A 15,178-nucleotide genomic window follows, 5' to 3' on the forward strand; every position below is an offset into this window, starting at 1 on the left:
CAGGTTCCCTACAAACCCCAAACGGTTTCTTCAGAGCAGTTCTAATTAAGCCTAGTTTCCATTACATGTACCCTTATTCTCCCATGTTTCTTGCAGTCCACTCTCTCTTGAAATTCCCCAGATCCCTCTCATGTCTTACATGTTCACATAGGAACAGAACATGTTTGCTGTGACTAGCGTGGTTTCACCACTTGTGCTGAAATTTTACCCTGATTTTGTTTCTTTTCTGTGAATGGGTTCTGATTTGTACATCTCTCTTTATTTCAGCAACCCTTTTCATAGATCTGTAGGAACTTAATTACATTTGGTATTTAAACCTGTCTGACAATTTAGATGAAATTGGCCAATAACTTAAAAAACCACAGGAAGAAGAAGTGACAGATTGACATGCAGACAGTGAGACTGCATGAGAAATTAGTTCACATGAAGAACCCTCGGGCACAATGAGAGAGTAAATTCTTAAGACAGTTGTTGTGAGTCTGATTTTAGGGTTGCTTATGTGTCAGCTTTGAATATAGAAAAAACAGTGGTAGCACTAAGTTACTCTAAGTGGTTGTGAAGGCCTGTTTGAGCTTCGGGGAAGCAGATCATATAAGCATGCTTCAGTACTCTTTGTTCCCCCAAGGAGTTCACCAAACCTTGTGAAATGTTCCTATGTTGTAATGGATAGGATCCCCTCCTTGGGAGCTTGGTCTGCTTTCCCTTTCCTTTCTTTCCACAAGATGAAAAGAATTCCTGAGCAAAAATATCTGACATTCTTTCTGTACTTAAGCTGACACCTTATTCTTATTACTCATTCCATCCCCTATCCATGTCAGTTCTGTGTTGGTTGGTCAGGTAGACTTTGATAGAGTTTTGAACCTCACATGCTGCTCTTCTTATGTTGAGACTTATACCATAAACGTCTGTGGGCAATATGTGAACCACAAAAGTTGTTGTATGTCGCTTTGTTTCCCTGTATGTTGATAAGAGAACAGAGCACAGCATCAAGTATCATGCAGAAGGCAGGAGATCTTCTGGAACTCTCTGCTTCTTTAGATGGCCTCGTAAGAAGGAATTTACTATTGCATTACTCTTTCATTCATAATTTGGAAGAGTTCCAGTTGTTTAGAATGTAGCTACGAAGAGAAATGTGAATCTGTCAAACTAAAGAAGATTCTCCAAAATTTTCTAAAGTGTTTTTCATATTATTTTTATTCAGAAGTTGTTAAAGCTTTCCATGGCCACCAAGACTGCAGACTGCAAAGATTTAACAAAAAATTAAGTATATCATTCATAAAAGGGAATGAAAATCTGCTCTTCTTTCTTCACATTATTGCTAGCCATGAAGATGGAAAATGGAAATGCCTTTAAACTAAGAAACTACCGTATTTTAAATTCTTTTTCTTCCTAATTGGAAGTAAAAATTTAAATAGGAAAATAATCGTGAAATAGTAAAAATTTGAATAGAAATTACTTTTTAAAATAGGGAGTGGAAATAATGGCTCTAATGCTTCTTAGGTGTGTTTTTTTTTTCCCCTAGACCTACAGTGCAAGTGATGTTAACACCCAGCTCTGGTGTATAGATGCTCTTGCAATGTGCAGTGGTGCTGGGTGGGATGGCAGACTGGGCAGCAATGGTAGGTGCAGGAGGGATGGAGGATGCTGAGGGTTATCCAGTTCTGATAGCGAGGTTCTTCTTCAGCCCGAGGCAGGATTTGTCCCTGGAAATCAGGTTTTTTAACAGTTTGGGACTATTAAAAACGGCAAAAGTCAGTGAGAATATTTCTTTTGATTTCATTGGTGTTGGCGTTATCCTGAATAAAAGCATTTTTGATGTGGCTTACACTAGCTAATCATGCAGTATGGGGCCTTTTTGACCTTCAGTTTGGAACTGTAATAACCATTAGTCCTGGTGGAAAGCATTCAAAAATCAATATTTGCAAACTGCTAACATCCAGTTATCAGACAAAATGGTAATAATATCTCTAAGAATAGTTCAGTAATAACTTATATTCAAGTACAGTGGCAGTAAGGCTTAATTAATGTCATTCTTCTTGTTTAAAATACATCAAAGACATGCAAACTGCTGGCATGAGCACACTTAATTGATGCACCCAATGTCCCAGGTATTACGTGCTTGAACTCTTTGCAGAATTTTGAATTTGTTAGAAAGGATTTCATCTTACTACTCTTGAAATATGTACCATATTTTACAACATATTGGTCAAACACTCTAATATACACATTAGATATGCATTGAACATACTAAACAACAGTCTCATTAGCAATATTCCTTTGGAATTATTTGCTGATGAGAGGCTTCATTGTCACACTTCCCAGAAAGATGATGAGCTGTGCTTTCTCTGTTTTATGGACAGTGGTTCAAATTAGATAATTCAGTGGTATTTGGAAAAGACATGGTTAAGGAAAGACTGCAGTCTACATCTTCAAATTTACATTGTCAGTAGGTTAAAAACAATATCACCAGCTAGAATGCACTGCAGATGAAATTACTCTTGCCAAATTTCTGAGAAGTCTTGAACTATGCTGCCAGCAATTATGCTTGTGTTTTGGATACTCAGTTCAATAAAGGATTTTGACCTGTGGATGTTCTAATCTATTCAATTTCTGAAGTTAATGGAAGACATTGTAAATAAGTTCAGTGTGATTACTTTATAGAAGTTACATATTGTAGGCAGTAATTCTTTGCATTACATATTTAGTAGACTTTTTCCTTCCTCTGTCCTTCCTGAAAACATTGATTTCCCAAGAGAAAACCAAGTAAGAAATCTCTAATGAAATGAATTCTAACCAACATTTAAAACCACCATTTAAAGCTGTTAAAAGAGACAGGCCTTTTTGCAGGAGTAGGAGCTGGAGAAAGCCCTGAAACATCATTCTTCTTTCTCTGTGCCCATCCTGAGGGCAGGTCTTGATCCTGGCCCATTCACCTTCCCCATGCCCTGTCTTTTCCCTGCAGCTTAGTTGTGTGGTGGGATTGAAGACAGAAGTCTGTATATAAAAAGAGAAGAGGGTCTCTAGATCCTGGAAGGAGATTCAGAGTTGAGGTATTAGGAGAATCTGGAAAAGGTGGATGAGGGCTTGAGGGAACAGAAAGAGAGACCCCTGTATTTTTGTTTCCCAGTGGAAATCTTCAGCCTGCTGTGACAACAGTGGGCTATTTTCATCCTCAGAGAAGCAAATTTTTCCTCCAGAATATGGAAGGTAATATTCTAAAAATATGCTGAAGTGAATATATTCAGCTGTAAGTATATTGTTACCCGGGGGTCGGTGCTGGGGCCTGTCCTCTTCAATATCTTTATTGATGACCTGGATGAGGGCATTGGGAGCACCCTCAGTAAGTTTACAGACGACACCAAGCTGGCAGGAAGTGTCAGTCTGCCTGGGGGTAGAGAGGCCCTACAGAGTGATCTGGACAGGCTGGATCTCTGGGCTGAAGCCAACGGGATGAGGTTCAACAAGACCAAGTGCCGGGTCCTGCACTTTGGCCACAACAACCCCAGGCAACGCTACAGGCCTGGGGCAGAGTGGCTGGAAAGTTGTGTGGAGGAAATGGACCTGGGGGTATTAGTGGATGCTTGGCTGAGCATGAGCCAGCAGTGTGCCCAGGTGGCCAAGAAGGCCAATGGCATCCTGGCTTGTATCAGAAATCCTCCTACAGTAGGAGTAGGGAAGTCATTGTCCCTCTGTACTCAGCCCTGGTGAGGCCCCACCTCGAGTACTGTGTCCAGTTTTGGGCCCCTCACTGCAAGAAAGACATTGAGGCCCTGGAGCGTGTTCAGAGGAGGGCGACGAAGCTGGTGAGGGGTCTGGAGCACAGGCCTCATGAGGAGCGGCTGAGGGAGCTGGGATTGTTCAGTCAGGAGAGGAGGAGGCTCAGGGGAGACCTTATCGCTCTCTATAACTACCTGAAGGGAGGTTGTAGTGAGCTGGGGGTCGGCCTCTTCTCTCTTGTAACTAGTGACAGGACGAGGGGGAATGGCTTCAAGTTGCGCCAGTGGAGATTTAGGCTGGACATTAGGAAATACTACTTTTCTGAAAGAGTGGTCAGGTGCTGGAATGGGCTGCCCAGGGAGGTGGTTGAGTCACCATCCCTGGAGGTGTTCAAGAAACATTTAAATATAGCGTTGAGAGAAATGGTTTAGTGGGGTTATTGGTGGTAGGTGGATGGTTGGACTAGGTGATCTTGTAGGTCTTTTCCAACCTAGCTAATTCTATGATTCTATGATTCTATAAATATAAGTAAAATCAACTTCAGTTGTAATTATTTAGATTCATTCATAGGGGTGAATTAGGTGATGACTGAAAGAAGAAGGAAGTACTTTTAGGAAGTAAAGAACAAGTGTTATGCTCCCACCATTTTCTAGCTGAATAACTTTTAACAGAATAATTTTTATCCAAAAAGAAACAGTCTGAAGTCTAGTTTATAAATTCATATGCCGACATGTTGCTTGCCCAGGTCATTTCTGACTTCTCATAAGGGTGCAGAATAACTAGAAACAAACAAAGGCAGCGGGACCAATCAGAAACTTGGGATGTTTTGCATATGCAAAGGAATTTAACAGCAGTACTTAGCACCCTCCAAAAAGACTGTGAGGTGGAGAATACAGAACGCTGATTTGTGTTCCACAGCACACCAAAGCTCAGAGGGCACTGTCTGGCACTGCGCAATGGGAATGAAGCAGAGGGAATCTACTTCATGCAGTGTATAATTAAACTGTAGGACATAATGATGTAGCATATTAGAGAGACCAAGAGAATGCTCTGACTCAGATAGAAATAGCAATTTGTGAAGGATGGGTCTATTAGTGACTGTTAGGGTAAAGATAGCTTAGGAGAAGTCTTAGGTGCCAAGACCACTGCTTGCTGAAAACTTAAAGGTGCAGTAGGGAAAACAACTCTGCAGACCTTGTCAGCAGACTCGTTACAGTAAGGAAGGACCTTCCTCTGCCCCTGGTCAGTACATGTTAGACAGTCTGGTAGACAACAGCAGTTTTTATGGTTCAAGTAATTTCTCATGTAATAACTTTTTCAGTTGAGAAGTGTTTTTTGCAACCCGCTGTTGGCACTTATTCTCTGAGTTTTCTGTTGGGAGCGGAGGCTGGGCATCATTCTGTGCCAGTCACCCAAGCAGAACATTGATCCTGCTTTGTCCTGGGCTCCCTTAGGTTTACTCTCAGTTTTTCCTTGATTTTTTTCCATTTGTTTTGCAGAATTAATAATCCTATAGCAGGGATAAAAAATCTTGCACATAATTGAACAATCAGATTAAACCTCCTACCTACTAGTTACCTATTTTTAGAAGTCTAGAGAATTGGAGCCGACACACCATTGTGCAGAACAGGGATTCTCACATCTAAAACAAGTAAATGAGTAATCATCGTTGCCACTTTGACATGACAGTGCTTCATCCTGATGGCAACAGTCAAATGCTGTTCAAAAGTTGCCACAGAAGAAAAACAAAGCTAAATGAACTAACACATGTATTTGTCCTACACGACCTACATTTTAGTGCCAATTGTAGACATGGAATCTGCTTTTGCCAACTAAGCTCCATCTATTTTGACAGGTGCAGTCCTATATAGCATGTAATAGCTTACATCCTCCAAAGTGTCACAGAGAGATTTTGTTTTTCAGAGCACACTTTATGTGTGAAAACTGCCTTTTCCCCTGGTAATGCATACTAATACCCCAAACAAAATACTGCATTCATTTTATATGATCATTACCATTTATTTTTTCTGGTACTCAGACACTTTGGGAAGGGGTGATGCTTTGTATGTGAAAATTTGGAAGATGAACAGAGTGGTACGTGTTTTGACATGGAACGAATAGATGCGCATATGAAGTATCTGCAAGTGTTCTATAAACCAACATAACAGAGCTGTATTTCACCATTTCTTTGTATATTACGTTGAATATTTAGATGAGAATAGTTGGTACTATAATACATTTCCAATAATATAACATCAATAATTTCCTTTATGTTTATATTAATGCTTCATTATCTCGTATGAAATCTTGTTATTTATTTATAGACTATTGGCTCAGGATAGTTCTGGTTTACAGGAAGATAACTGATACACGTTTTTGTTGTTATTTTGACAGGATCCAAAAGAATCAGTGACAGTGAAGTCTCTGATTATGACTGTGATGATGGAATTGGTGTGGTTTCAGGTATTGCTTTCTAAATTTACTCTACTGAGTTCAGTAAAAATCTTTCTTATTTATAATTTATTATTATGAAATTTGTAATGATTTTCTGGTGAAAAATAAATTGAACCTAAGAGTGTGTTTTTCTAACATATACAAAATAAGTATTGTGGTTAATGCATGTTTAACCATAAAAATGACCAACAGAGGGAAAAATCAATGTGCACATTTCCGTGTTCCTTTTAAAAAATGATAAAAATAGAAATAAATTTTCTTTTAATATATTAAATGCTAGGAAACATGAGGTTGATTTTTTTTAATAGATATTGGGTTTTTATGTATCCTTGAAAACTTAATGGTGAAGAAACAGCACTACCACAGATCTGAAACCTGAACATTTAAGACAGGAAAGGAGATGTCTTAACAGATAATCTGTTTGTATTAACTATTCAAACTGGGAGTCTAACGGGTATTTGAGATAAAAGTAATTCTGTGAAAGATCTCCTCCACTTGTAGGAGGAGAAATTATACTGTAGTTGTAGCCAAAACCTGCTTCTGTCTACAACAGAAAATGAAAATAGGATGCAACCATGTCACCTTTAAACCATTACTGCTGGGTACAGGTACCAGTATAGAGTTAACTGCACAGCTCAGTGCCCTACTGCTCTACTGAGCTTTTTATCACACTTGGTCTGTGTTCAGGCTCCTTTGGGAGCTACACTTAGCTTAAGTGTACCTACATAATGGTTTATGTACCTTAGAGAACATGGAGCAGTATACGCTGCCTGGTCTGTCCAGCAGCTGTAGGGCAGTGGTCAGCTGCTCAGTCAAAATGTGTTCCAGCTAAAATGCCATTTAATAGCATATGTACAACTTTTACATCAGGTATAAGTATGCTGATGGCAGGCTGAGGATGGTGTATAGGAAACATGAGTCAGAGCAATGGTACCAGAGTGTGGGCTGGAGATAGAGAAAGGAAAAGAAGGTAGAAGAAGCAATCATGGCTGTTGCAAGATGAGGCACTGCCAAGTATTCATAAATCCAAATCTTAATGAACTACCTAATTAGTTGAGTTTGCACAGTCCTGTCTTAAACAAAAGTTGTTATGAAGACTCTTACTCATCACTGGTGAAAATGCATTGCTGATGGTGGTGACTATGTTGAAAAGTAGAGTTTTGTAGCTGAGAATTTGCTCTATTAGATAGAATTATTGTGTTCTTTGTATCTTTTGTAGTTTCTGAGGAATTAAATAGAAGGCATTACTTTCGAAGCAACCTATGGACTTCCAGTCCAAGGTTGGCTATAGGTTGGCTTTCTATATATGCTTAGTAGTCAGTAAGGCTTTCAGATTGCCTGTCCTCCAGAAAGGATGGATTTTCATAATCTGGCCAGTCAGTTAAATTAAAAGCGTAGCAAGCAAACAAAACCAAATTCTGTGAATTGCAAAACTGTAGAAATGTAGGGGTTGGAAAGGACCATTGCAAAATAGGAAAAAATAAGAATTTGATATTTCTCTGATATGCAAAGTATGGAGCCATTTTGAAGCTCAAATCTCTCTATTGTTGTGAAAGAAATTATATTTTTGCAGAGATGTACCAGCTGTCTGAACATCAGCAGGATTTCTATGAAATAGCTGGTTTTTCAACTTCGTACATTTTTTTTTTTGTTCATGTAATATTTGAAACATTAAGCCTTTTAATTTTTCCTAAGTTCTTTCTGAAGGCTGACTTTTATATAGAGATGATAACTTGTCCAGTCTGAATTTCATTTGCTTTTCAGGCATCTGTGAAATCTTTTAATATAAATTAGGGTGCAGTATGTTGAATGGCCATGAATCCTCTTAATAGTTTTGGAATCTGTACTTTTTTTCCTGGCAGTACTGTAAGGAAACAGTGTTTGAAGAATTGATTTATCTGTTTTCCATTACCTAATTTGTATTGTTTACCTGTTGAAGTGGTCACTAAAATCTCCTCTATGTTAGGTAGCCTTTTACAGGAAGTAGATAGTTTAATTCCTATTTTGACATCTCCATGGAAAATTATAGACTTTACAGTTTAGTGAATGAGTCTACTTCCCTAACCTGAGCTTTTAATGCATGTTTAGTTCCTTTAAGATCTCTTAACTATTTTATTTCTGCTGACAATTCTACATCTTAGTTGCATTTTGATTCAGACTGACTGTGTAGCTGGAAGAGCTTGATGTTCTTTCGGCTTTGAAATTTTTATTGCCTTTCTTTTTTGTGCTCCTGTCACTATGTTTACAAGTCTTTTGATTTATCCTTGTTTTATCTTACCATCCACATCCTTCTCTCATTTAAGGTTCTTCAGTTTGCAAACTCATCACAGTCTTGATTTAAATATATGCCTTCTTTGCATGAAGTGTAAAACTTCAGCCATTTGTCTCTCTTTGTTCTTTCTTTCTTATGTACCCCAGTTCTTTCATTTTGTATTTTCAGATTTTATTCAACATGACACTTCACTTTGCTTTTAATCCTTTGACAATATAAATACTGTATCACATCAAATGTTTGCTAACATCTGTCGAGTACTCTCAGTGATCCTTTCCAAAAAATTCATGCTTATTCAATGTACTAGACCTGTGAACTAGTCTCCAGGAATCGTTAAGAAAAGCGTGAATTCTCTTCTGTTTCCTCTTTATTTTTATTCAAAACAGTGTGGTTATTACTTGATCTCATTATGTATTATTTATTTATAGTTATTTAAAAGACATTTCTCTTGCTTTTTCATGTTCCTGATTGTAGCTGAATTTTTTTCTTTCTACAAAACACTCTTCTATGGAGGTTCTCTGGTATTGGTCCTATAAAGTTAAATGGCTGTCTTTGGATAAGCTGGTGATAGGAACATAGCAACAGAAGATCTGAAAACAGTTCTTAATGTTTATCTGTAAGCGTGATTGTCTAAGACTATATTTGCTGAAAAAGACTATATTTGCTGCAGTTCCTTGCATCATCATCTAACTATTTTTAGTGTACCTGCAGTTGCTTTTTATTGCAATTCTGATGCACTGATTTAATTTCCTGATGATAAAATCCTTATGTCTCTTTCTCACACTGTTCTTTACCTTAGTTTTTATAAAAAGTTCAAACATATTAGAAAAATTTTTCATAAAGCTTTCATTTCTGGTTGCTTGCATCTTAGCATGCTTAGACAAGTAACAAACATTGCTTTTATTTAAGAGAGTATTGCTTCTGTCATCAGGAAAGACTGTTATGGAAATAAAGGTAAACCAACAGAAAACTTAAAAAAAACAAACAAAAAAAACTTTTGGCTACATGTACATTCCACACCAACTACTGTCAAAAAGGATTCTAACATATTGTGTATTTAAGAAAGTATGAAAAATGCTTCTTAAAAAGACTTAGAAATAGTTCTCTTCATATAGAATATATATTCATTGAATATTGAGATCTAAAATAGTAGAACAGAATCCCTATTATACTTAATCTCTGCTAGATATAGTGTTAGCATAGGATAGAAGAAGAAGAGACAGTATTAGCTCTGTTTGTCTTTTAGATTGCTTTTTATGTGGCCTTCAAGCCATTTAAAGGATTCATTTAGCTATCCTGATGAACAGAATTTGACTGTCCTAAAATTGTCTGTCATAATCAATACTATATGGGGAGCACATCAGCATCTTTGCCCTTAGAATGCTCTTAATGTTCTTATGTAGTTATTGATAAAAGCAGTACATTGATTTTGTATTGATTCTAGAGAGATTCTAGAGTGTTCTACAAGACATCAATTATAATATTTAATACAATTCTGTGATAAGTGGGTGTTTGGGTTTTTTTCTTCCTATTGATCAAATTTTAATGGGCATTATGATTAACCAAGTTCAACAACTATGGACTGCAATTTCTAAATAGTTATTTTCTCAAGTACTTCAGCATTTGTTGAACCTACTGTAACCTACTGCATACAAGTAGCCAACTGTCTGACTTTATGAAGAAAAACAAAATTGATTGTCAAGACCATTTGACCAATGATATGTCTCACATATCATTGTTGTAAGTGTTAAATATTAAGTGAGATGATTTTTTTAAAATTCCATTCTACACCAATGCCAACATAATTTCATGAGACACTTGCAATCTGAGATTTGCTTGAACGGACGAGTCCTGAAAGAATGTAAGGTGCAGAATTCTGCATAAACTCTATTGCAAGTCTGTAGAGAAGAGCTTTTCCAAGTGAAGAATTGCAGTCCCCAGCAGAAAAACATTTATAGTGATAAGCTATTCTCATTATGCAAAAGATAATTAGATGTGTCAGGAGCAAAATAAGAATACAAATGAGATATTTATTTAGAAGATGGTTAGAGCTAGGTAGCTTAGAAAAAAATAGTAACAACCAGTGAAGAAATTCTTACTGAACTTACAAAATCAATTTGTTTTTGAGGAAGAATGAAAAGCAATTATTCATTTTGTTTCTCTTCTCAAAATACCTGACGAGTCCTATGTTCAGTAGAATTCTTTCACTGTAATGTTGCATCCTTCCCTTCAGGGGAAGCAGAAAGCTCTTTGTATGCTTGCTGATAATGTGATCTGAATTTTTAGACCTGGTCCTGTTGATGATTGCTGCTCAAAGCAGATAGAGAATATATAAATGCTTTGGTTACAGCTTGAAATCAATTGCCTATTGAAAGACATCTTACAACATTAGAAAGTATGGATGTCTTCTGTCCTTACTAAAATAAAGGATTTCACTATAGATAAACATCTATTCCTGAATGGGAGTCTTTATTGCCCTCGAAGCTGGGTAGCTGCAAACATAAATATTAACCAGCTTTTTCTTTTATTATGTGCTAATGCACATTCCTCTTCTCTATTATCTATTCATTATGTCTTCTTCCATGGTAAAGAATAGGGTCTTTGTGTCTTGAAATTTCCCTCTAAAATTGGAAGTGAAATTCAGGCAATATTAAAATAGTCATTATGACCTCTTAAATCAAGGTTTGCTGTTGAAGTGTTAAAATCCTTGCTTTTAAACAAATTGACTTTTCCCCAGCTGATACAACAATTTTCTCTTCAAACATCCAATTTCTCAATTAATATAATTTTTAAGAGATCTAATTTTATGTTGTTAAATATAAGCTTTATCATTCCTCTTTGAGTGTAAAAATAAAAGTAAATTCAAATTGTATTTTTAGATATTATTAATATGATTTAATTCTTATATTTTAGAAAGAATTGCCTCATGGTATGCATATTACAATAGAAAAGTATAAATCATTATTGTTTCTGCTCTGGAAATTTGGGATCCATTTTGTACTGTATTGCATTCTTCTGTGTCTTTTTCTGTGCTTCTTCTGAAGCATAAATGGAACGACCAATGCTTAGGTACATATCTATAAGAAATCTCTCTAATGAGCTTCCCATGGTTTCCCTTTTTAAGCAGATGTTCTTCTTCAGAATAATGACTAAAGTCCTTCATCTTAATTCCTGTGCCATTTAATTTACCAAACGTGTTAGGTGGCTGATCTACTTCAAAGAACATAACTCTTAAGTACAAATAACTACTTAATCCACAGTAGAGAAGACTCAACTGATACATATGTCTGAAATAAATAGAAGAAAATACTGTGTCCAAGACACATTCGCCTTCTGAGATTTAGGTTACATATTGTTTAGATTGCAGTCTAGAACTAAAGAATTATCCTACTGAATTAATTTGGAAGGGTTTTTTTTGTTTGTTTGGTTGGTTATAATTCTTCAAAGTACAGATCCTGCACATGCCCCTAGGGATTCAAAAGGTTAATATCTCAAGAGATAGTCTAATCTCTTTCAGAATCTAGAAGTTTTTTCTACATGTGCTATATATTTGTTTTTCCCTGCAAACAATTTCATAGTGTCGGGAAGGAGTGTAGGTTCCAATCTTTGTTGAGAAAGCTTCCCACATATGTAAGGAGGCGTCACCAATACTTGCCCCAGTATGTGTCAAAGACACTCTTGAATTTCATTCAGTCTATACTATCCATCTTTCACTATTTCCAAAGTCATATTTGACCAACAAGATCATTCAAGATACCCTGTGGGAAATTTGATCTCATGGATACAACTGAGCTGTTTGGAGCATATTCCCAGTTTAATCAAAACCTCTGCAGGTGACCTGAAAGTTGAGCTGTCACAAGGTAAAAATGTTTAGGTTAGCCTACAGTCCCATTGGAGATACTGAATAATGTAGCCTTCTGTTAAAGAGCACAGCTTTTTCCAGTAGAAAATTTTGTTTTGTTTCTCTAAAGAGTGTAGCAGTCATAAACATTTACAGGACAGCTGTGAACTTCAGCAAAAATATTTAGTCAAGATAGTCCTGTTGTAGAGATGTCCAACTGACAGAAATATTGCAGACTCTTCTTGTTTTCGTTGGTTTACAAGACTTACTGTTCCCATCTACAGTGGACTCACCACTTTGTTGTATGTTGGTATCATATATGCATGGATGAAGAATAAGCAGAAACATTTATGGTCTAGTAACTATTTTTTCAAGCCCCTGTATGTCATACTGGGTGTACGGACAGCACTGAAAAACTAACCAGGCTCCAATTTATTACTGTGTGAAAACACTCTCCACACACAGTAATGATCAGAAAAATTGTCTCAAGTGTAACTGGCCCCTGCACATCATGAGTGTAGGTAAAAAACACCTCTTGAGAAACTGAGTTACAGTGCCACACGTAACCATTTGATCTTACTGTTAAGCTTCCTAGCTTCCTTCAGTATGTATTCATTCTACTTTTATTTGTAGAATTATATTTTGATGCAGAAAACCCCACCACAAAACTTATGCATAATGTATCTTCAATTTACAGACTATTCATGTATTAATAATTCAGTGTATTTGGTCAGTTGCTGTCAGCACTTTTTCAGAAGACATCCAAATTCTGCATTTAGATGCTCAAATCACTGTAGAAGCTGAGAACATTTGCATGCAAGACCTGAACTCCCTCTAAAGTGCCCATGTATAAAATCTTGGTATGTTAAGCATTTCTGGCAAATTGATTATGTAATTGTTTTTAATTAGTCCTTGCTCTAAGCCCAACCATTGTGAATGTTAAAAAACAGATAACTGATAAAGAGAACGCTTGACGCCAGAGTCAAGTACAGATGTTAAAGTGGAGAATATGCCACTTAGCATCAATGTCTGAAAGTCCATTAGTCTGCCTGTGATGAATAGCAGTTCTAATTATTGCTTTTCTAGAATAATTTTCATACAGAGTTTCTCTCAAGTCAGTCAAGCAGCAAGACTCCTAAACTAAAAGCTTCATTAAAAGTCATCAGGATTCTTGGGGGCATTTTATAGTGCTGTTCATGTGAACTTCATATTTGGAGGTTTGTGATTTTCTGTAATTTTGTGCTTGACAGCTACAAAATTTGATAACAATTTGTTAGTATTTAGTGAACTGCACAGCATAATATCAGTACAGAACAGCTGTACTGTGTGGATGAGTATCTTAAGTCAAATGTATTAATATTCTCTCTTAAAACAGATAAAATTAAAACCTCAGCTCAGAGGAAGCTATATTTAGTGTGCCTTATGAAATCTCTAATTTGAAGTGTATGACAGTTTTTAATGCAACCCTCCCATGAAATGCAGAGTGTAGTGGCATTGCAGATGTCTCTGTCATGTGTCCATCTTTTACATGTCCACAGCTCACAGTTGTTTATCTCTGATTATCTCTGTACTGATTATCAGGTTCTGTTGCTCTGTACTTTAAGAAGCTTGCCATAGTTATAGAGCCTTTGATTCTATGGTAATGACTTAATATTTATAGCTGCAAGCAGATTCCAGTGTTTATCCTATTTTTACTACTGCTATAATTATCTTTGCTCTGTAGTAGCTCTGCGGTCAAGTTGCACTTATGACCTGTTTTTACCATCTCTGTATAATTTCAGCAGGATAATATTTTTTCTTCTCTAATCTTATCTCTGGGACATTGCAATATTTTTGAGCTTGGAAGTTGAATTGTACCCTTTTCAATTGCGAATGTTACCGTAAGTTTTGGAATGTTCTCTCTCTTGAGAGAGACATGAGTGTTCCAACTCGTGGGCAAGGAAAGCCAATCACATTCTAGAGACATTTCAGTTCTCATGTTGGGAGTACCAAAAGTTACCACGTCAGCTCCCCTGCTCATTCAGTCATCAAAAGCATTTTGAGGTATGTTTAAGGATTAGAAGAACTCTCACATTGATTGCTAAACATATTTATTATGGTGTTGGCCACTTCAGATATGTACAGATCACTGATGGTCATTCAATTAAGCCTTCCATGAATGTTTTGTGTCACTATCTTCTTCCTGAAGCTCTGTAGCAGAAGAGCTGTCCCACTGCTCTCTGCATCTCTCGTAGCTGAGGATAATCACAGATTATTACACTGAACTTTCAAAATCTGCTTGTGTTTATAGACACAAAAACACTAAATAAAACAATTAAACTTCTGATAAAAATAATACTTCAATATTTTTTCTCCAATATTTTAGATAAGGAAAGCATATTTTTAAATGAATATAAAGACTTAAAGACCAATGAATCATTAAACTATTATATGCTGGTACCAAGTGCTTTCAAGAGCAGTATTGTAACTGATCTGCCAAAGCCAACCTTAGACGGACTTACTTAAAGTCTAAAGCTGATCAAGAAACTTGTTAGGTTCTTGCCTCTTGCATCTGAAGGTCTTGTACATGATTATATTTTTTTATAGCAGTTTTCTTAGTTTTCCACCTTTCCAAGAAGTGAAAAAAAAAAAACATTTTCACCTTATCCTTACTCAGTTCTTCTAAAAAAATACTTTAGGATAATTTATGTCAGAGGTCATATAGGGCTTTTGATATTGAAGGGGTGGATCTGTATCTTTGATTTTAGCAGCTAAGTTCAAAACAGGGCATCTTCTGTGAGCTCCATGAGCATGGCTGTGTTAAGAACCTTTTGGATCTTATTTCTGAAATACCTGATCTTCCTCATGCATTTGTGCAGTGGAAATGCTCTCTTTTGCAGTTTTGATTTTGTTCT

General features: G+C 36.6%; 1 protein-coding gene across 1 annotated transcript in view; it reads left to right on the forward strand.

The window, feature by feature from the left end:
• The window catches only part of LOC110393513 (regulating synaptic membrane exocytosis protein 2-like), a 285,663-nt gene that overhangs the window by 200,627 nt on the left and 69,858 nt on the right, over positions 1-15,178 (forward strand). The window contains exon 15 of the mRNA XM_021386412.1: positions 6,112-6,180. Within this exon, the coding sequence (XP_021242087.1) occupies positions 6,112-6,180 (69 nt within the window). The remainder of the gene's footprint in view (positions 1-6,111; positions 6,181-15,178) is intronic.

This window comes from Numida meleagris, chromosome 2 (assembly GCF_002078875.1).
Source record: "Numida meleagris isolate 19003 breed g44 Domestic line chromosome 2, NumMel1.0, whole genome shotgun sequence".
NCBI lineage: Eukaryota > Metazoa > Chordata > Aves > Galliformes > Numididae > Numida > Numida meleagris.